We start from the raw sequence: 22,551 nt of genomic DNA, 5'->3' as shown, positions 1-22,551 counted from the left end.
TCTTTGTCATTCACGCTAACATTTTAGAATAAGTAGGAGGACCGCAGGCAGATGATTAAACAGGGCTTTTAAAAACCTACGTCTGCGATAAAAATTTACGTTTTAAATGTAAAAATGATAGCGCGCGTGTCGGTTCTAACTTCATCAAGCGATGAATCACTCCCAAACATTCGTGGCGTTTACTACATATACTTATTTCTTGTCTCCTATCTATGCGTTTGATTGGGCACATGCCCATGTGTCATTTAGGACCAACTGCCGATCTAATCCAAGATTTTATTAGTTTTTATAATACATGAAAACATTGTCGAGAACTTCAGAAGAAACATATATTCCATCTCGAATTGACATGTTATTTATATGCCTACAGTAACATCAGTTTCAATTAATTATAATAATATTTGTAAGAAATATTTATAGTATATTTTCTATTCTTCTACTGATGCCTGCCATTTGAAATGAATTATTACGTCTATTTACTCTAGCTTTTAATAATAACAACAAATAAAGAAAGCCTAATATTAAAATGAATGAAATGATATAACACTGATAAGAGCGCGTAGGTTAAATAGAAAATGATTAATGACATAACCCTACCATTAATTAAAATATCTTTCAACACGTGCGCTAATATGCCAATCGATTTAGATATTAAAAAGGCATAAGTACGTATTATGGATAATTACCATTGTCATAATTGACAAAAAGTATAATTAATTAATTACGTGATATAGTATTACCATTTCTCACGCAACGGCGCTTTTAAATTATTTTATGAGCTATAAAAAGGGAAGAGTTATTAGCAATATCTTTTTTTTTTGTTACATAATTATTCGGTTTTAATTTTTGTTTCCTTTCAGCACCATTTTAGTGTCTAAATTTCTTGGAAAAACCTTTATTACATTTTATTACATTCATAATTTCATTGAAGAATAACGTTGGTAGAATTAAAGCTATGTTTGTAAAATTATTGAGCATATTTATCTTATTATTACACCTACAGTGTCCCAAACGGTCTTAAATATACAACGTGTCCCCAAAAAGTACTAATAAAGTTATATATTTTTTTTTAATAGCAACCTATTGCATTGTAGTTATACCGAGTGCCTCTCAAAATGGGCTCACCCTTATATCTTTTTAGGGTAAAAAAACGAGATTTGGTATGTTAGTATATGGCATAAATTAGGATTCATTGACTAATTCAGTTGTTTTTGGTCGGTTTTTGTTTCACCGGAAATGACTACAACTTTTGATTTTTAAATGGAACCATGGATATTTTTTACTTTATTCGATAGAAAATGACACTCTGAACAGAATGACATATCATATATCAACTTTTGCCAAGATATATCAACATTTTCTCATATAGTTTATTTAAAATTGTAATATGCGGTTCATAACGACAATTTAACTCACTAAGTGTGTCGTACCATTCTAAATATCTTGAGAACGGTTACTCGTAGCGAGTTTTACCAAGAGACATTTTTTTCGTAGATAATCACGGAAATGTATAGTTTTTTAGTCAGTAGTTTTATACAGGTACGGACGAAAAGTTATTACTCTTCAAAACAATTAAAACACACGTAGGTGGCGCCCCCTACAAATAAGAGTCATACTGACATCAAAATCAAATTTCTCGTGTCAAAAAACTCCCAGACACCAATTTTCATCCAAATATTAACATTGCTTCAGAAATTATTTGGAAAAAAATCGAAATAAAAATGAAACTTCTACACCTTGTATCTCCGATATTACTACTACTACTACTGCCATTACTCGCTGACGAGTATTTGACACGCATCAAAAGATGGTCACGCAAGGCGTTTTCTTTCATGAGCCTTTCTATGACTGAAAAGCCCGATACGTGATGTTATCTCTCTTCCGCACTCCGGACATTCAAAAATCTCATTACATTGTTCCCTCTTTACTTTTTGGTTGTCGTTATTAACTGAATTTACAATTCTCCTCCATTGCGTTCTATTGTGCGCTGCTTCCTCCCACTGATGCTGCATACTTATCCCCTTTAAGTTTTCATGAACAACAGCCTTGTATCTTTTGAGTTGTCCACCCGGTTTCATCTTACCCTCTACAAGTTCACCGTAAAGAAGAGATTTCGGTAGGCGGTTTTCTTGCATCCTGCATACGTGGCCAGCCCATCTTAAGCGAGATTTAGTAATCATGACTCCAGCGCTCTCGCAGCTTGCGATATTAAGCTTGTTTTCTCCGATATTAAGCTATTTAGGACATGCATTTATACGATTTTTTTTACTTTTTTTTATCTGCAGAATATGCTGCCGAAGTTTCCGGAATACAGCTCGGACCACCCTGTATAATATAATATAACATAAATATGATCAAAACTAAGATATGGGTATCTTTTAACCGGCCAAGACAAGATAGGATAAACATCTATTTTTTCAAGGCTCCTTGATTAATAATTTGTCAAACACAACCATGCCACTCTAGATTGAAATTTAAAATGCGATTTTTTTAAAGCGAAAATATGAGAAGTTGACATATGATATGTCATTCTATTCAGAGTATCATTTTCTATCGAATAAAGTAAAAAATACCGAGGGTGTCATTTAAAAATCAAAAGTTGTAGTCATTTCCGGTGAAACAGGAAGTGAACAAAAACAATTGAATACGGCAATCAATCCTAATTTATGTCATATACTAATATACCAAATAGATACATATCCAGTAGATCGGGGAAGTTAGCAACTCATTGAAAGCAGGAATTATAAAATACGATCCTGCTTGGGCTGCTACAATCCTGCTTTATCCTGCATCAAATCCCAACCATTTTATTTTGGTTGCTAACTTCCCAGTTGGCAACACATGAGAAGCAGGATCGCCAAAATTGGTTCATGTTTGCGCTGCTATACTCCTGTTGCATCCTGCTCTAAATGTCATCCCAGCAACACTTCTTGCTGTTTTTAAGATACAGCAAGTTTAAGTCTGATTGGTGACGTCACACAAAGCAACACGATAAAAGCACGATGGCTGAAACAAGTTCCTGATTTTGCTGCTATAACCCTGCCTAATCCTGCTTCAAACACTATACCAACGATCCTTGCCGTTTTTGAAATACAGCAAATTTCGTTTTGATTACTGGAAATCGGGAATTGGCGAATTGGAGTTTTCCCATCATGTAACCTGTAAAAGATCTATCTATTAGAGATAATATAAAAAGATATTAGTATAAAATTCTTCTAATGATTCCTTTCACAACGAGACTGTCAGTAAATTACGTAAGAATATACCAATGGGCTCATTGGAGATGTGAACTGGAAAAAAACATTAAACAAATATCTATGAAAAATGAAATTTCTATTAATCAAAAAACTAAAAAAACTATAAATCACGAAAGATGACCATCACGTGACAATTTTACTATTTATCAAAAACAATCCATACCGCCAATTAAAATGTGTTAGGCAGATACAAAATAAAACAATCCAAAAGCCGCGGGAAATACATACATACATACATACATTGCAAATTAAATAAAAGTTTTTAAAAACATTTTTAAAAACAAGCTTTTATTTAAATACTCTAAAAAGAAGAAAACAATTTTCTGTAACTTTTTTACTATCAATTTATAATCTCATTACACAATTATTTATATGATATAAAAGTTTGTTGCTGACTTGTCCGCTAGGGTACGGAACGAAACGTAAAAAACAAAAGTTTAACGATAGATTGACCGTCAAGAATACTTACGTTTCTTTAAAAAAAAACACAAATCACACTCGTGAGAACTATGAATTCAAATTCTTAGTAGAAAACTGGAAAATTTGAGGTTATGTATGGTTCGCGGGTACGTTAAAGCGCTTTTGAATGTGACACTAAAAACTCTAAAGTTACTCCTGAGAACACTAAACCTGCCTTAGACCACGGCCACACAGAAAGCGTTTTTAGCGTTTTGCGTCTCAAGCGTTTTTTGCGATTTTACCGTTTTAAGGGTTTTTTTTCGATTTGTGTCCATTAAAACACGCGAAAAACGCGGCAGGTCTGCAGTTTCTATCAAGATGTCAATTAGTAACGTCGCAAGCTCGTGGATTCCCGGCCCGTTCAACAATCAATCCTGTGAAAAAGAGATAGGCGAGATCGCCGATCGGCGCGATTAGCGTTGAAGAGACGAAGATAAAAGATGCTGGGATTGAATTGTCGGCCCGTCCACATATATTCGGGCATATATTCGGTGACATACACAATCTACTGCTAGTGCCACTAGTGGTGTGTGTAAAAATAATAAATATTATTTTCCATTTATTTTACGAATTTTGGTTTATATGTGTATAGTTTTTTTATGCTGTAGTGTTGTGGTTACTTGTTATAATTTTTTATGTTGTAGTGTTGTGGTTACTTGTTATAATTATAATATAATAAAGAATTATAATTATATAATAGAATAGTAAATATATATTACTAGTTGCTAACGCAATTTTAGGACATGATTTATATGAAACTTTTTGGAGTGAAACTTCTTTACGTGCGCTGGGAGTAAACATTTAAGGCTGTGACATATGAGATATTGAAACGGCCCTGACACACGAGCTAGTTGTAACGAAACGTGTTAACGGCTTAGAAATACGTAGTGACGCGACGTGTATTTGTGAGCAGTCCTCGTGTTTATCAAAAATATTGATATTTTAATATAAATTTTGTAAAAGTGAATCAAATTATTACGTGTAAAAAACCATTTGTTACACGTAAAAAACTATTTTTATTATTTTACTCGAATAAAACTGTTATACGTAAAAAACTATTTTTACGCATATAAAACTATTTGTTACTGGTAGAAAACTATTTTTTATGCGTATAAAACTATTTGTTACGTGTAAAAATCTATTTGTTAAATGTAAAAACTATTTTTTTAAGCGTCAAAAACTTATTGTTTCTGGTAAAAAAACCTTCTTTACACAAAAAAAAATTTCACGTGTAAAAAACTATTTGTTACGTGTAAAAATCTATTTGTTACACGTAAAAAACTATTTTTTTACGCGTCAAAAACTTATTGTTTGTGGTAAAATAACTTTTTTACACAAAAAAAATATTTTTTTACGTGTAAAAAACTATTTGTTACGTGCAAAAATCTATTTGTTACACGTAAAAAAATATTTTTTTACGCGTCAAGAACTTATTGTTTCTGATAAAAAACTTTTTTACAGAAAAAAATATATTTTTTACGTGTAAAAAACTATTTGTTACGTGTAAGAAACTATTTGTTACACGTAAAAAACTAATTTTTACGCGTCAAAAACTTATTATTTCTGATAAAAACTTTTTTACAGAAAAAAATATATTTTTTACGTATAAAAAAATTTGTTACACATAAAAAACTATTTTTTACGCGTAAGAAAATATTCCTTTAATTTATGACTTTTCAAAATTTCAAACTACAAATTTCCAAAGTACTACATGTCCAAAGCATTTCACTCTTGACCCAAAATTAATATGCAAAGAAGTTCTTGCTACAAGAACAATAGTTTCGTTGATTCATGCAAAAATTCTTGATTGAAAAGGGATATTTCTTGATTAAAGAGACACTTTTCTTAAACCAATAGCGAATACTATTGACCCAACTAAAATTTATTTTGATACTCGTTTTGATCTAAGAGAAGACTATAATCATATACAGGCATATACAGGCATATTACGAGGTATTTTATTTTCTGATAAATTTAGGTTTTCCTGGTCTGTAGTAAGTAAAGGTGATATTATTTTCCTCGATAGTAGTTATTTCTGCTTCTTCACTCCTTGGTATTTTTTGGGGTGGTTCATCACTCTACAAATTACAAAAAAATGTTACATCACGATTAATCAAAGTAAAGCAAATACATTATTAAAATTATAAACTTTGGTCACATTTTGAATTTTTTAATACGACGCGCGACGACTTGAAATCCTAAAATTTTTGTAATTATTTGCATAAAAAAATCGATACCTATATTCTTATTCTATTCTATAGTCACGCATGCATTATCTAAACAGGTGCATTAGGTAAATGTCTCTTACCTTCAAATATAGCAAATAAATGCTCTAATTTCCATTTTTTCAGAAACTCCTTTAAACAATCCATATATCCTAAAATTTGTCCAGAAAAAATGACAAATGCTTGTTAATAACGATCACTAATTTGTTATACGATATGCGTTTAAAAAGCAAATTATGCAAAATGTGCGCACAATGATGTGCGACCTATGAAATGCGACGTACGACTGATCGGACTGCCATGCCATGCCGACTGATTGTATATACCGTCCTTCGTCATCGTCTTTGCATTTCGTTATTATTTTTCATCAAAAGAGTATTTAGCTATTGGAAAAATGGCCATGTTTCTTGAATGAAGTACTTCCTCGCGTATTTTTCTTATTATCTTAAAACAAAGTAACTTGCACATGGTTGAATGAAAATATATTCAAGAGAAATTTTCGAATTTTCAAGAGAACCTGTTTTCTTGAGTTAAGAGAGTTTTTCTTCAGGCAAAATATTTTCTTTTACGCTAAAATAAATTCTCTTGCCACTATTTTTTTTTCAAGAACGTTGACGACTTTAGTTCAAGTCTATCTTTTTTATCAGTGTGGGATGAAATTTAGAGTAGGATACAACAGAGGTACAGCAGTGCAAGCAGGAACCAGTTTTGGCGATCCTGCTTCTCATGTGTTGCCAACTGGGAAGTCAGCAACCAAAATAAAAGTAACTATAGCTCAAAATTGGTAGGTGTGTCTTGGTTGGGATTTGAAGCAGGATAAAGCAGGATCGTATTTTATAATTCCTGCTTTCAATGAGTTGCTAACCGATCTATATCCAGTATGTAATATCTATATAACATATATCTCAAATATCTGCAAAATCGTTAAAAATTTAGGAACAGTTCTATGATTTTTTTTTAATTTTTAGGTTAAATGAGTTGCTACTAGTTATTGTCAGATAGCGTTAAATCAAAAATTTTTTTGCACTTGCCATATTTTCCACTTTCCTCTGCTAATAACGGGCATTGTCAAAGAACATTGTCGTTGTCATAACGGCAATCAAAACGATTTTCAAAGTACAATTTTTATTACTTGTGTTTTAACTACACAATTTTTTTTATCTGTGGATCTAAAATATAATTTATGTCTAATTTACCATTTGCAAATATTTTAGGAGTAGTATATTTCGACCCTAGAAATACGATTATGAGGGTTTTTTCGCGAAAGAAAAATTTTGAAAATTTGAAATTTTTTGAAAAATTTTTTGGAAATTTTTATAGTTATAAAAAATATTCTTGATAATATAACAATATAGGTAGTAGATTAAATTAACAAGAAAGAAAACCCAGGAATGATCCAGTGGTTCTCAAAATTTTAGCAAAATATCATTTTTTTTTTGGAATGGACTCTTTCACTATATTTTGGAATTAGCATAATTGAATAAAACAATTAATTCTAGAATTTTCTGCTATCTCACTTTCGAAAAACTTGAACTCGTTCTTAAGAAAATAAATAAAAACAAAAAGCCCAGAATAAAAATCCGCACTTTATTTTTAATACGTCACACCTGGCTTGTTGAAAAGCAGCAACACGGCCGCGGCCGGGCCAACATGCTGACCCACCACCACCTCCACACAAGGCCATTCAAGGCCTTTTCCAATATGGCGGAGATAGAAGTGCTTTATTTGGCGCGTATTTTAAGACCTGTTTTATTTCCAAATATACATTTTTCACACAAATGTCGGGTTAGATTACGTAATATTTCACTAATTTTTTAATATACAGGTAGTCTAAAGTTCTCCACATAAGTATGGAATTTTTTGTATTATTACTTATAGGTATAATATAAAAAGGTCTGCTTTCTCAGAAAATAGGTAGTGTTAAAATATTTAAACTTGAGGTAGCATATATAGAGTGTTCAAAATCATCGGAAAAAGAAATAACCAGAAATATATATATGACAGAAAATAGCAATATAAACTAAATATTCAATTGCAAACACTTACCTACCATAGTTTAGAATTTACTGAACGTTCGATAAATATATACTATTATGGACAGTATAGGAAGTTACTTGTCTTAGTAAAAGTCTTGGTAAATGCTCTTGGAATTATAAACTACACTGGATTGGGTCAAAAAATATGAATATTTTTTCTATGTTTTGCAGCATTACACAAATGGGAATAAATTTAAACTATAATAGGTGAGGATAAATAAAAAATATAATATGCGTTTCAAGATTTTATATAGAAAAAAAACTAATTACCTTTTTGGGGGTTCGTAAGTAAAACTTACGCTTAACTTAGTTTTCTTCACTCTTTCTCTTTATATAGGACATTGTCTTTGTGGTAAAGACGTCATTAATTTTTTTTGCATAGTTCTTCAATAAAATATTGGATATTCTGGACAAGATGGATTTAATAATAAATTCTGACGTATGTGAGGGGCAATTGTGACCTAAAAAAAGACTGATATCCAGGCCATTTATATTCTCAAACGTCAATGTTCTCAATATCTTTCTGTGATCTTTTTGATGTAAAAAGCTTGATTCTTCTTCCAATATTTTACTTATAGTGAGGTAAGTGTAAGCAGTAGCCATAACTACATCCTCATTAGGGTAACAGAGGCTTTGGCCGTTGGCCTTTTTGAGACATATTTAATGCACTTCTTACCCGAGAACTACTAGTAGGAGTGAAATTATCTCTTTTAATAGCTGTCAACCATTTTTTACGAAGCTCGTCATTTTTGGGGAATATAAAAGCAGAAACCTTGGGACCCCCTCTATAATTCCCGTGACAATATGGAACAGAGCATGTAAAAGGCATGCTATAATAAAATGTTAATACCTACCCTTTAATACCTATCTTTTGATTATTGTAAGTAACCATTATAAAGTACTATGCAGACTGGCGGCGAAGGCTTTTTACTCATTTAGGTGTAATATCTTGATAAATATTTCTAGTTCTTACCTTAAAATAATTAATAATAGAGGAGTACGACAAGCACAAAAGTTTGAAGTTCTCTATGTGGAATGTCTGGTTTGGATTTCTATTACACTGTTATTTTATCACAATTTTCTGATCACACCATGCACTGAACACTAAGAACTAAACAAACGTGTTGCAGAAGCACAACAAACTAGAGATAATTAATTATTTCTGGTATGCAATCAGAACGAGAAACCACTACCGGCTTTTCAGGTTAAAGGTAAACAATTTAATAATGTGCTGCCTTCGCCGCCATATTTGCCTTGCCCATATCATGTTGATTTGCCTTGAGTTGAGGTGGTGCTGGTCAAATCAAATCGCAATGTTGCCAGTTGTTGGCTGGCGCACGAGCACGGTTCTGCAATGTGATTGGGCGTATTTTTCATACGTCATCAATTGGCACTTTAAAATTATTTCAAATTAAAGCAATTTTGACGGCCTATAAAAAACGTATTCAATGTCATGGAACTATTTTTTTTTGATAAATATACTGAAAATAGTCTTCTATTTCAGATTTTGTCCTTGAATTGGGTATTTTATTTTTTGCGAAAGAGCCCATTTTCAAAGTAAAATAACTCGGTTATTTGAAACACGGTGAGGAGAAAATATAATTCGTTCATCGAGATCTACCAGTCCTGAACTTACTTAAGACTTACCCTGTATAATTACTTAGAAGGTATTACTTTTAAATCTTTTTATATAATTTGCAACATATGAAATTGTTTGTAAAACAAATGAAAAATTTTTGTAAACAAAAAACAAAAAAATAACACGTTATATTCGGAGTAAAAATGACGTTTTGAGCCTCGCCTGTAATGTCGTCAAACATACAGCATCGCCGCTGTATCATTTTTACTTATAATAAAACAATATCCTACTGTAAATAATAAAAATTAATCCACAAAGCTCTTCGAACTATCTTTGTCGTTAAAAAAAATCAAATAAAAGTACTTACATATTGATCTCCTTGGTTATACTCGACATTATCTGAAAAAGAAAAGTGAAAAGAAGTTTTTTAACAGAAAAAAAAACGCGTCAGCTCTACTCAGTTGAAATACAATAAAAAGCACTCCAAAACCAACGCAATAAAAAAACACAACACACTCGCATCCCCATTCTAAGCAATTTAAGATTTACGACACGATGGCACATTTATCTGACATTTCGAATTGTATTTTTCAGCTTTACCTTCATCGACTTCGATTTATCAGACGAAGACACTTGTAAGGCAACAATAAGGATGTTCCTCGAGTGCAATTTGGTTCAGCAATTCCATATTCCGTACGAGGTAAGATTCCTATCTGAATAGACGTTGTTTGCATGGCTGCAAACATATATGTATTGTAATAGTTGGGAATTTTCCGTTATGTTCTGTTCCTTTAGCATATTTATATTACGCTTGAAAATTTTAGAGACAATAATTATTTTTTGTCATACCGTAAGAAGAATTAATGTATAGTCTGTCCAACGAGAAGATCCTTGACAGTGATAGATGTGTCTGTCATTTTAATTTCAAAGTAGTTTATTTTATTTTACAAAGAAATAAGTTGGTACAACTGGAACGCATAGCAGGATATATTTAAAATTTGATTGACAAGATGACAAGTGATTACTTCAAAATTGTATAAAACTGAAAAAATGTAATCGAGTTATTTTATTTAATAAAAACGGTATGTGTTAATACAAAACAAACAAGAACAAGGCACTACATACCAAAAAAATATAAAAAATAACTATTATTTACTTTCAAGCTTTATGAAACTACCCGCATTTATGATTATATTTATCAATATAACTTATGTACAAATACAAATTTGTAATATTCCACAGGTATAAATAAAACAACATAGGTAAATACAACAACTATTTTATTAATAATAACACCTACCAAATTTTATACCTTAAAGGTGGATTAATTACCTTTAATCTTAATTTTTTTAAACCAGTACCTTTTGACATTATTTTTCTGCACCAGTACTAAAATCCATTATTTACCTATCGTGTGATGTCGATATTTTACAGCTACTCCAGTTTTTAGTATGTGTTTAGTTTGATCCTTATATACGAAATGCACTTATCTACGACGAAATGGTATACAAACTTTATCGATGGCAACTTCATTGGTGTATAAGACTTTCTGCCTGGGCAGCGTGTATTAACCATAAACTGTGCTCTGGGCCTACAGTTAATTTTCACTCGATTTTTCCTCCACTTGACTTCAAAAGACACAAAACACACGTAATAATACGAATCAAAATGCATCATCTTTCAAAATGCAGGGTATTTAACAAAAGTTGACACAAAATTATAACCAATAATTTGGCAAGACTTTGACAAGCGTCAAAAATGACAAAAATCTAAAGGCGAGTTCATACGCATCGGCGTCCGTTTGTCGTTCATCGTTCCGTCAAACCAATAAAATTGAAATACGATCTGTCATTTTTTAAATAAACCAATAAAACTGGTTAAAAACAACAAGACACGACGCATGACGGATTTATATTTAAACCCATCCATAGATAACTTTAAAATTATTAGAAACTTTTTTTAGTAAAATAAATAGATTGGTATGGGACGTCATCTGCTTTTCTTCTGTCATCGTCTGTCGAAATCTTACCTGAGAAAAAAAAAACAGAGTATATTAGATATTTATTCTATTATGCAAAATATATGATTTAAGTTTGATTTTTATGCATCCGTTATCCGACGATACGATGATACGATATTAATTTTATTGGTTGATTTTAAAGACTTGGATTGGTTAGATAATTACGGAGTTTTTAAATTTATTGCACTTTCATGCCTCCGTTCATCGATTTTCTTGTGACTGGTATCATTTTATATTTTCATTTCCATAACGATTTCGCTGTTTTACTTATAGTCTATGAGCTAGTAATGTTTTCGAGAGAGAATTTTAAGAAAGCTGGTTCTTTAATATATCTTTTTACCCTATTTTGTTTCTGGTGTTTATCAACGACATTGCAAATCTAGACATTAGCGGTAAAATCTGCCTCTTCGCGGACGATACTAGTTTCACTTGGAGCGGCCCAGATGTTGCGGCACTATATGATACTATATCCAGTGACTTACGCACCATTAAATCTTGGTGCGATTCTAATCTCCTATGCCTCAACCTATCAAAAACTAAAGTTTTGTCATATAAAAGTACTATACAACCTTTTGTACTTAATAACACCACTATTGACGTCGTGGACTCTGTGAAATTTTTAGGACTTATTGTAGACAACTCGTTAAAATGGGACTTTCACATCGAAGCTCTATCAAAGAAACTAAGCGCTGCCTGTTTTGCGCTAAGATCAGTTTCTAAGGAGCTTAACTTATCAACCTCTAGAATACCCCTTATTATATTATGCCCTTTTTGAGTCACATCTTCGTTATGCCCTTCCATTCTCCAATCTGGGGTATTTGCTGCGCAACAAAATTTGATCGTATTTTCAGACTTCAAAAGAGAGAGGTACGATATTTATTGGGAATGAACAGTAGAACTCACTGCCAGAATTTCTTTAAAAATTTCAAAATACTGACTCTTCCTTCTTTATTCATTTTTGAATTCGTTTGCTTAATCCGCAAGCACATATTTGCTATTCCCGAAAGGCCATCACTTAAAAATCCACTTAGGAATGAGGAGCACGATCTTTATCTGCCAACCCCGAGCTCAGAACTAGTTAAAGGCTCAATACTGTACAATGCCAAAAAAATGTACAATCATCTGCCTTTGAATATCAAGTCGCTTTCATTCTTTCCCGCATTTCTGTGAAACAGGAAGTCACCAAAAACAATTGAATGCGTCAATCAATCCTAATTTAGGTGATATACTACCATACCAAGTCTCGTTTTTTTATCTAAAAAAGTAAAAATGTTATAGGGGTGAGCCACTTTTGAGACGCACACGGTATATTCGAATGTAGGTGAAAAAACTTATAGAGCAAATTTACTATGTGTATTTTGTCATATCAAAGTACTATGCAACCTTTTGTACTTAATAACACCACTAATGACGTCGTGGACTCTGTGAAATTCTTAGTACTTGTTGTAGACAACTCGTTAAAATGGGACTTTCACATCGAAGCTCTATCAAAGAAACTAAGCGCTGCCTGTTTTGCGCTAAGATCAGTTTCTAAGGAGCTTAACTTATCAACCTCTAGAATACCCCTTATTATATTATGCCCTTTTTGAGTCACATCTTCGTTATGCCCTTCCATTCTCCAATCTGGGGTATTTGCTGCGCAACAAAATTTGATCGTATTTTCAGACTTCAAAAGAGAGAGGTACGATATTTATTGGGAATGAACAGTAGAACTCACTGCCAGAATTTCTTTAAAAATTTCAAAATACTGACTCTTCCTTCTTTATTCATTTTTGAATTCGTTTGCTTAATCCGCAAGCACATATTTGCTATTCCCGAAAGGCCATCACTTAAAAATCCACTTAGGAATGAGGAGCACGATCTTTATCTGCCAACCCTGAGCTCAGAACTAGTTAAAGGCTCAATACTGTACAATGCCAAAAAAATGTACAATCATCTGCCTTTGAATATCAAGTCGCTTTCATTCTTTCCCGCATTTCTGTGAAACAGGAAGTCACCAAAAACAATTGAATGCGTCAATCAATCCTAATTTAGGTGATATACTACCATACCAAGTCTCGTTTTTTTATCTAAAAAAGTAAAAATGTTATAGGGGTGAGCCACTTTTGAGACGCACACGGTATATTCGAATGTAGGTGAAAAAACTTATAGAGCAAATTTACTATGTGTATTTTGTCATATAAAAGTACTATGCAACCTTTTGTACTTAATAACACCACTAATGACGTCGTGGACTCTGTGAAATTCTTACGACTTGTTGTAGACTACTCGTTAAAATGGGACTTTCACATCGAAGCTCTATCAAAGAAACTAAGCGCTGCCTGTTTTGCGCTAAGATCAGTTTCTAAGGGGCTTAACTTATCAACCTCTAGAATAGCCCTAATTTACTATGTGAAAATTATATAAAAAACTGGATTAAAGAATATGAAAACCTAACCTCAACTTGCTGGATTATAAAATTTCGTAAGAATAATACGCCTCATTTCGTAAGTAGGTATATAAGTACCTGGAGTTTACTTATTACATGTTATTTTGATGTAAGTGTGCTACTATAGAGGGTGTCCCATGGATCCAAGTCATGGATCAAATTTAAACAGGAGATAGGGGAGGTCATTTCCAAAATAGGAAAATAGACTACGCTCTTTTTGTAAGCACCAGGCAGGAGTTCTACATTACTTTCAGAGAGCATCTTTAAATGCTCCAAGCTGTAATACAATTTGATAGACACTTAAATTGTGCATCTGATTCTCATAAAATATACAGGGTGTTCTATTTAAAATAAATAAGTTATTGCCGTTTAAAGCTAGTAATTAATTAAAATAAATTTTTAGACACTCTATATAAGGTAGTATAATTTTTATTATTGCAACACAATAACTGATCAATAAATAAACTTCAGTAAATATTTAGTATTAAAAATTTTGATATCCTCGGAGAAATGAAGCCTTAAAATTTATACTGCAATTTCGCAAAATTGAAAATATTTCAAAAACGGTAAGGTTTAAGTGTAATAAACCTTAATCAAATTTACCTTTATTTTAATCGTAGAAACTAAAAATGCAATAATATACAGGGTGTTCAATTTAAAAAAATACAACTTTGATATTTTTTATTTATTTGGGACACTCTGTATCTTGTATAAATATTTTTAAATTGTAGCTCTAATAGTCCTTCAACGAACCCAAAACTTACAATTTGTAAAAATCTAATCGTTTAGCTACAATACTCCGAGTCGTATGTGGTGAACAACCCTGTATAGTTAACAAAGCAAGTTAAATAAAAATTGTAAAAAAAATACCAAAGACACTGTTGACACAATAAAAATCTTTAAATGTCTAAATATCTTTCAGAAAACTAAATTATGTTACATGCAGTACTTTGCAGATGAATTTTGTATTTTAAACTGATCCAAAGAATTAAATTTTTGAAACTCATATTATAGTCCCTTTAGCCACTTCATCCCGATGTTAAATTTATTTATTTAAAGGTGTAGAACAGTTGCCTCCGGTGGTTTACCCGCCCGGAACAAAAGAGACAACTTTTGCGGCATTAATTATCTTTTCCTCAAATGCCGGAATAAATGTTTTATGAAGTAAGGCCGACAATTTTCGCTAAAAGACCGGGAAAACCTTTTCAGGGCGAATGAAAAATAAAACATTTTCAGAGACGAGCGTCAAAAATGAAAAGTTAATTTTCTTGGACAGGTTGTTTTATATAATCCAGTTTAAAATTAATAAAGTTATTTCCCTTTGTCAAAAAGTGGAATAAAGGAGAGATATAATAACTTAATCAAGTACTATCTTGAAAGGAAAGATTAATTTAAAAGAGTTTTGAGAAACTATTTGTTATAAAATAATATTTTTATGCTATGACTCTTTTAGTAAATTTATACAGAAAAATATAATGTAGTTCTCTCTGAAATAGTATTTAGGTTTAAATTTTGATTTACCTTTATTTTTGTTTTTTGGAGGTTTACTTTATAGCCGGAGAGCTGGCGACATATTTAGAGAACATATTTTAGGCAAGTTAGAATAACAAAAAAAATAAAGTTTAATAACTTGTGAACCCAGGATCCTAAGTCTGGCAGGGGGGTTGGGGGTATTTCGCTACTGCGCAACCCATAACATTTGCAAAAAAATAAACCCAAAAAACATTCTTTAGGCAACTTCAAATTTGTTTATTCTTAAATTTTAGCATCTATTTAACCTAGAAATAATTGTGCCAGACTTTTTTTTCGGGTTTAAAGTGTAACCAGACCATTCCAAATATGTTTAATTATTATACCTGGAAAACATACTTTAGGCATTCTAAAAGTTTTACAGCGTGTTTATTAGATGATATTAAAAAATATGTGTTAATTACCAGACGAATTCAATGGGATTTAATACTTGCCAGACGCGAATAAAGATTTTAAATGAGCGCGACAAAAAAGTCTTATGAGTATCTATAAGCCCGAGAAAGATAGTTTATTGAGACCCGTCGGCAGCCGATGCGGCTGACGTAACAGTATTTTGGAGTATGTACTTCAAATTTTCATAAAAACATTTTTTTTCGGTTTCATTTCAATTATTTGCAGGCTTTTAATTCAGAGATTATTTTGTTGGAATTAAGTTACCATGTACAGGGTGGGTCAAATTCGACGCTTTTAAATGGAAACACCCTTTTCTATAGGAGATAGACGAAAACTAATATCGGTGTCTGGAGCTCAATTTTCATCAAAAACATGATGGTGAAAACCGCACATCAATATCTGTTACCGTTTCGGAGTTACGGGGTGTTTTTCAAAAATGTGCATTTTTAACAAATCGCTGTAACTTTTTTGCTATTGAAAATTTTGTATTTCTATGAAAACATTTCCAAAGCACATTTTTACGTAGAATTTAATGGTATAAGTATAATTTTTCTAAAATTAATAATTTAAGAGTTATCAACAGAAAAACTGATTTTTTATTTGGGACACCCTCTATATTTTTAATTAACCGAAAAGAATTTAAAATTACCTTTCCAAAAATATAGCACACTTGATATTTTCTTATAATTCCCTTCGACATACAGATTTTTTAAAAGTTCGCCACTTTTAACTAGAAAGCTTTGGACCCCTTATTGAAGATATGCCCTTAATGGAACTCGAAAATATATTTTTCCAGCAAGACGACGCACCGCCTCTGAACGCTGAAGTTATCAGCAAATTTTTGCAGTCAATTTCAAGAATAATTGAATAGCTAACCAAGATCCCATCCGTTGGCCGTCGAGGCCGCCTGACTTAGTGCCCATGGATCTAATCCTATGGATATATTTGTGGAAAAATAAAGGTTCCTTATTCTTCCGTATAATCTAGACAAGAATTAGAAATACTTAGCAGTTATGAGAGGGTATTTTTCACCCCTACTGAGTTAATGAATTCCGCGAGAAATGTTCAAAAACTGCCCCGTCTGTCCATAACAGAAGACGGTCGATATGTTGAACACCTGTAGCAAAATCTCATGTCTTGGTTTGCTATTTAGTTTTATTGTTATTAGATATAGTTTAAATGTGTTGATATTGGTTAAATATATTTTAAATTGTTATAAAATTCTGCATCTCTCATAGCAAGTATTATTTTCTTTTTAATTGATGCTCACAGCTAGAATTTTTTTTACATTACAGCCGGTGCCGTTCAAAGCCTATACTTATTTAAAGCGGGCGAATTTTTATATACTCTATATCTCGAAGAGGAATCGAGCAAAATATCAAGTGTGTTATATTTTTGGAAAGGTAATTTTAAATTCTTTTCAATAAATTAAAAATATACAGGGTGTCCCATATAAAAAATCAAATTTTCTGTTGATAATTCTTAAAATATTAATTTTAAAAAAATTATACTTAAACCATTAAATTCTACGTAAAAAGGTGATTTGGAAGTGTTTTCATAAAAATACAAAATTCTCCATAGCAAAAAAGTTACAGCGATTTGTTAAAAATGCATATTTTTGAAAAATACCCCGTAACTCCGAAACGGTAACAGATATCGATATGCGGTTTTCACCATCATGTTTTTGATAAAAATTGAGCTCCAGACACCGATATTAGTTTTTGTCTATCTCCTATAGAAAAGGGTGTTTCCATTTAAAAGCGTCGAATTTGACTCACCCTGTACAAATATGTATTTATAAATTAAATATTGACGTGCATAGTGTAAATAGTTTAGAATAATTACTGCAAATAAATATTTTAGTAACTACTAATTTCGCTACTAACTACTAAATCACAATGGATAAAAAACATTTAAGTTGTGTAGTTTGTAAAAAAGTTACTAGTGACAAAGTTATTGTTTTTGATGAAGACAGACTACAAAAATGCAAAGAATTTTTAAAAGTGCGCCAACAACATGGATTAAAATTTAAAGAAGTGGTTTTACCAGAAAACGTAGTCCTGACAAAAGGGTACCATGTACAGTGCTAAAAAAATATGTATTCTGGAATTTTATTAAAGTACCTACCATTGTTAATCTTTCTAAATAGATATGTCTGGAAAAAGAAAAAGTCTGGCATACTTATTTCTAGTTTAAATAGATGCTAAAATTTAAGAATTAGCAAATTTCAAGTTGCCTAAAGAATGTTTTTTGGATTTATTTTTTTGCAAATGTTATGGTTTGCGCAGCAGCGAAATACCCCCCAGCCAGACTTAGTATTCTGGGTTCACCAGTTAATAAACTACACATTTTTAGTTATTCTAGCTTGCCTAAAATATGTTCTCTAAATATGTCGTCAGCTCTTAGGCTATTAGAGGTATACAATACAATTACAATCGTTTAATTTTGGTTATTGAATGATAAGAGGTTTTGCTATTACTATTGATAGATAAGAGTATATTGTATATTAATAATTCTATACAATGCAAGTTGTCCCAGAAATAAGTGCAAAATTACTATTACTATTACAATCAAAATTTGAGCAAAAAAATCATTTTTTTTCTGGGGAAATTTTCAAAGTAAAATAACTCCGTTATTTTGGACTTACTTGAAAAACGATAAAGAGAAAATATGTTTCTTTTATCGAGATCTATCACCCCTTAAAATACTTGCACTTATTTCTGAGTCACCCTGTATTTCCCCGGATTGTCTTTACAAGAGAAAAACTTAGTTACTGTTGACATATAAATCCATATAAAAATGCATTCTTGATAAAAATGTTTGCTCATGTTAAAATGGTTAATCCCCATTGTGCTTTTCCAAATTTCCCATACCGTTTTAATTAAAATTAAAAAAAAAAAACATGAAAATTTGGTTGAATTTAAAAAAGTCCTAAACATGAAAAGGTGTTTCTACGGTAATTTTGATTACATTCTTTGATAGACGGTTTAGATAGATGGCTGTTGCAGCTGTTTAATATAATAAAACAAAAAACCAAACCAAACCAAACATCGAATTTCACAATAACAGAATCACATTTTTGCTGGTATTTTAATTGTAGCTTTATCTGGGCCGTATTAAAAATTTTACTAATTTGAAGGTAGATTTTTGCAAATAACTTTTAAATGATTATGAAACAAAAGTACAACTTTAACGCCTCTTCGCAAAAGTCTAATACAACTTCTGCATAACCTTATATATACCGGGTGCGTCTCAAAAGTGGCTCACCCTTATAACTTTTTTATTTTTTCAGTTAAAAAAAAACGAGATTTGGTATGTTAGTATATAACATAAATTAGGACTGATTGACGTATTCAAAAAGTATTCAAAGTGACCGGCCGTAGCTCCAGCGTTAGTGTGTCGATCTGCGGAGCGGAAGGTACTGGGTTCGATCCCCAGCTAGTACGATCGCTTTATTTATTTATATAAAAAATTTATTTATCTAAATAGAGCGACCAAAGAGCCGCCACCTCAAGGAAGACAATGGCAAACCACCTTGAGTATATTTGCCTTGTACAGCCTCTCAAATAGTGCCGTTCGGATTAGGCAATAAACTGTAGGTCCCGTGTACTTGTGAAACACTGATGACACACACCACAAGTACATACGATAGGTAACTAACGCTCTATATAGAGTATGGCACTGTAAGAAGAAGAAGACGTATTCAAATGTTTTCGTTCACTTCCTGTTTCACCAGATATGACTACAACTTTGTCAAATTACTCGTAAAAAAATTATTTTTCCAAATATGCTAATGAGCCACTATCGTTCCATTAAAAAAAATTGAGATATGATTAAAAATATGATTTGAGCATTTTTTAACTGACCAGGACAATACACTAAAAACATTAGACGCTCCAAACTGTTTTTCCAAGGCTCCTTGATTAAGGATTAGTGTTTTTAACATAGCCATGGCACTCTAGATTGAAACTTAAAATACAATTTTTTATTAAGCGAGAATGTCAAAAGTTGACATATGATATGTTATTCTATTCAGAATGTCATTTTCTATCGAATAAAGTAAAGAAATGCGGAGGGTGCCATTTAAAAATCAAAAGTTGTAATCATTTCCAGTGAAACAGGAAGTGACCAAAAACAATTGAATACGTCAATCAATCCTGATTTATGTCAAATACTAACGTACCAAATCTCGTTATTTTATTCGATAAAATAAAAAAAGTTATAGTGGTGAGCCACTTCTGAGACGCACCCGGTATATATAATAAATAATAACGTAATAAAAAAGCCGCTCAACCATAAATCAATGTTATTAACTAGTGTTATTCTTACCTTTTATCCAACAAATTTGTTAGATAAATACTTAGCAAGTTAAACTAAACTAACTCTAAAACGTCTTCAAATTTATATTTATTAGTAGTTAAATTTACACATTTTTTCAAAACTGCGAAGTCTAATAATTCAGAATTATGGATTTGTGACATATCATGTTATTACAATATGCCCTTCAATTTTTTTCTGCTTAGAATTATGCATTCACATATTAAAATATTGCCACTTATTGGACCATAGTATGTTATTAAATTTAATAAACTCATTATATTTAATAAAGCGTAAAAGGGATTTTAAATTTTATATAATATAATATACTTTTTATAAATTTAATAACCCTTCCGATATAATATTTAATATTATAGATTTTACCCCAATTAAAAATCATAATTAAAAAATACCCTCGGATACGCAAAGCGGTTTTTGTAGTAGGATTTTAACAGCCTGTTAAAAATATTATGAGTCAATGTTTTCAGAAAATAATGTATTATTTTTATGTCTAAATCTCTGGATGTGTTGAAACGATAGACTTATAAACTCTATACAGATTATCGCCTATCCCTGCAATGTGTTGGAGTTGAAACCGAATTAGAGACATTTAGATAATCGGTCCATGTGCATTTCACATAAATTCGTCTGATAGGCAGACACTGGCGCCATAGCGCAACTCCAAAATTCCGACCATCGATTAGCCGTTACTCTGACTATTAGCCAATTGTCGAACGGGAGCGCAAACGAAAGCCGTACAAATAAACAGCTGGTGCTAGCGTCTAGTCTCTTATTGGTCTAGTTATCAGATTATTCGATAATCTGATAATCAAAATCCAGGCTTGCGCAGTACTCTTGAGCACGCCTAACTGACCGACTTATGAAAATTCCTTCAGAAGATTTATATACCCATTTCACCGGTTCGGCCTCACAGAATGCAATCGATATAATTACTTAATAAATATATGGTGTAAATTAGTTTGATGTACACCATTACGGTCTAGAGTACCCCCCATCAGTGATATAATCTGCCCACAAGAGCCGTTAATGTGAGATTTTTCTAACTTAAAATTTGAAAATAGTTTTTTTTAATCAATTTATTTATTCCCTCATATAAGACATATATACAACACATAAATAGTGTATACATATCATAGAAGATCTGGGTGTCGTCCTTCTTCATCTGTCGCAGCATCAGTGACCTGTTTTGGTACCAGATCCTGGCTAGATGGTATCGAAGGCATTCTTTTCTTAATTATTTTTGTTGTCGATTTCTGGATTTAGTGTATGGTTCTATTTAATATTAACCATTTAATCCTTTTTTTGAATTGTATAAATTTCAATTTTTTTACTTCCTCTGCTAAACTATTGAATGTTTGAACTGTTTTTGTTGTTAGTCTTTGTGTTAATGTCTTATTTTTTACTTTATGACTTCTAATATGTGACTTTCTCCTTGTTTGGTAATTGTGAACTTCCTTGTTTGTATTTAGTTTAATATTCGTTTTTATAGTATTGTTTTTTTATTTTATACAGCAGTAGCAAGCTATTAAAAAGTATTTATTGTTTTATATCTAGTTCTTGCACTGTATCAAATAATATATGTGTTGGTGTTCTTTTGTGTAATTTACATATTAATTTTAAAATTATATTTTGTTGACATTGCAATGCGTTTAAATTCTTTTCGGTCGTATTACTCCATATATTCATTAAATAGTTCATCCTTGAGGTAAACAGTGCGTGATATAAAGTTTCCTCATGTTATTTGGTATCCATTTTTGAACTTTTATTAAAGCTGCAATTGTGCGTATATTTTCATTTTTCAGCTTTACTACATGAGCATCCCATTTCAAATTATTTTGTATTTTAACATTGAAAATGTTTCTGTTATCCTATATAAGGGAGCCCAAATCGAATTAAAATGCTACATTTGCCACACCATGACGTCATATATACAAGGGTATAGGAAATCTCGGCGCAGCGGCGGCAGTCGGCCAGCGCGCGCAAAAACCATTACATCGCTAATTGTTTATTGATATATCTTTATTAGTTTAAAAGCAAAAAATATGGGGTTTGCTTTGATACCTTGTCAAGACATAAGCGAAACTTTTAAATTGTTTCTTTTTTTCATTTAGGCCTTCGTTTTTCGTTAAATGAAAGTTATATTAAAAAAAATCTATTTTTAAACCAAATTTTCGCATGATTGAAATGATTATTCATGTTTAAAGTTTTTTTTGGTCATAAGCGCTAATGGAAATGTTTTTTTGTAAATAATTATAAAAAATTACTCCCTACGAAGACTTTATTGTG

At 31.6% G+C, this 22,551-nt stretch overlaps 1 protein-coding gene across 1 annotated transcript in view; it reads left to right on the top strand.

The window, feature by feature from the left end:
* LOC115874113 (cGMP-specific 3',5'-cyclic phosphodiesterase-like) overlaps window positions 1-22,551 on the top strand; it is a 251,683-nt gene that overhangs the window by 178,453 nt on the left and 50,679 nt on the right. Inside the window, exon 8 of the mRNA XM_030889208.1 lies at window positions 10,151-10,256. Within this exon, the coding sequence (XP_030745068.1) occupies window positions 10,151-10,256 (106 nt within the window). The remainder of the gene's footprint in view (window positions 1-10,150; window positions 10,257-22,551) is intronic.

Source organism: Sitophilus oryzae, unplaced genomic scaffold (genome assembly GCF_002938485.1).
Source record: "Sitophilus oryzae breed Bouriz unplaced genomic scaffold, Soryzae_2.0 scaffold_1009_pilon_pilon, whole genome shotgun sequence".
NCBI lineage: Eukaryota > Metazoa > Arthropoda > Insecta > Coleoptera > Curculionidae > Sitophilus > Sitophilus oryzae.
This window is presented reverse-complemented; position numbering and strand designations above follow the sequence as displayed.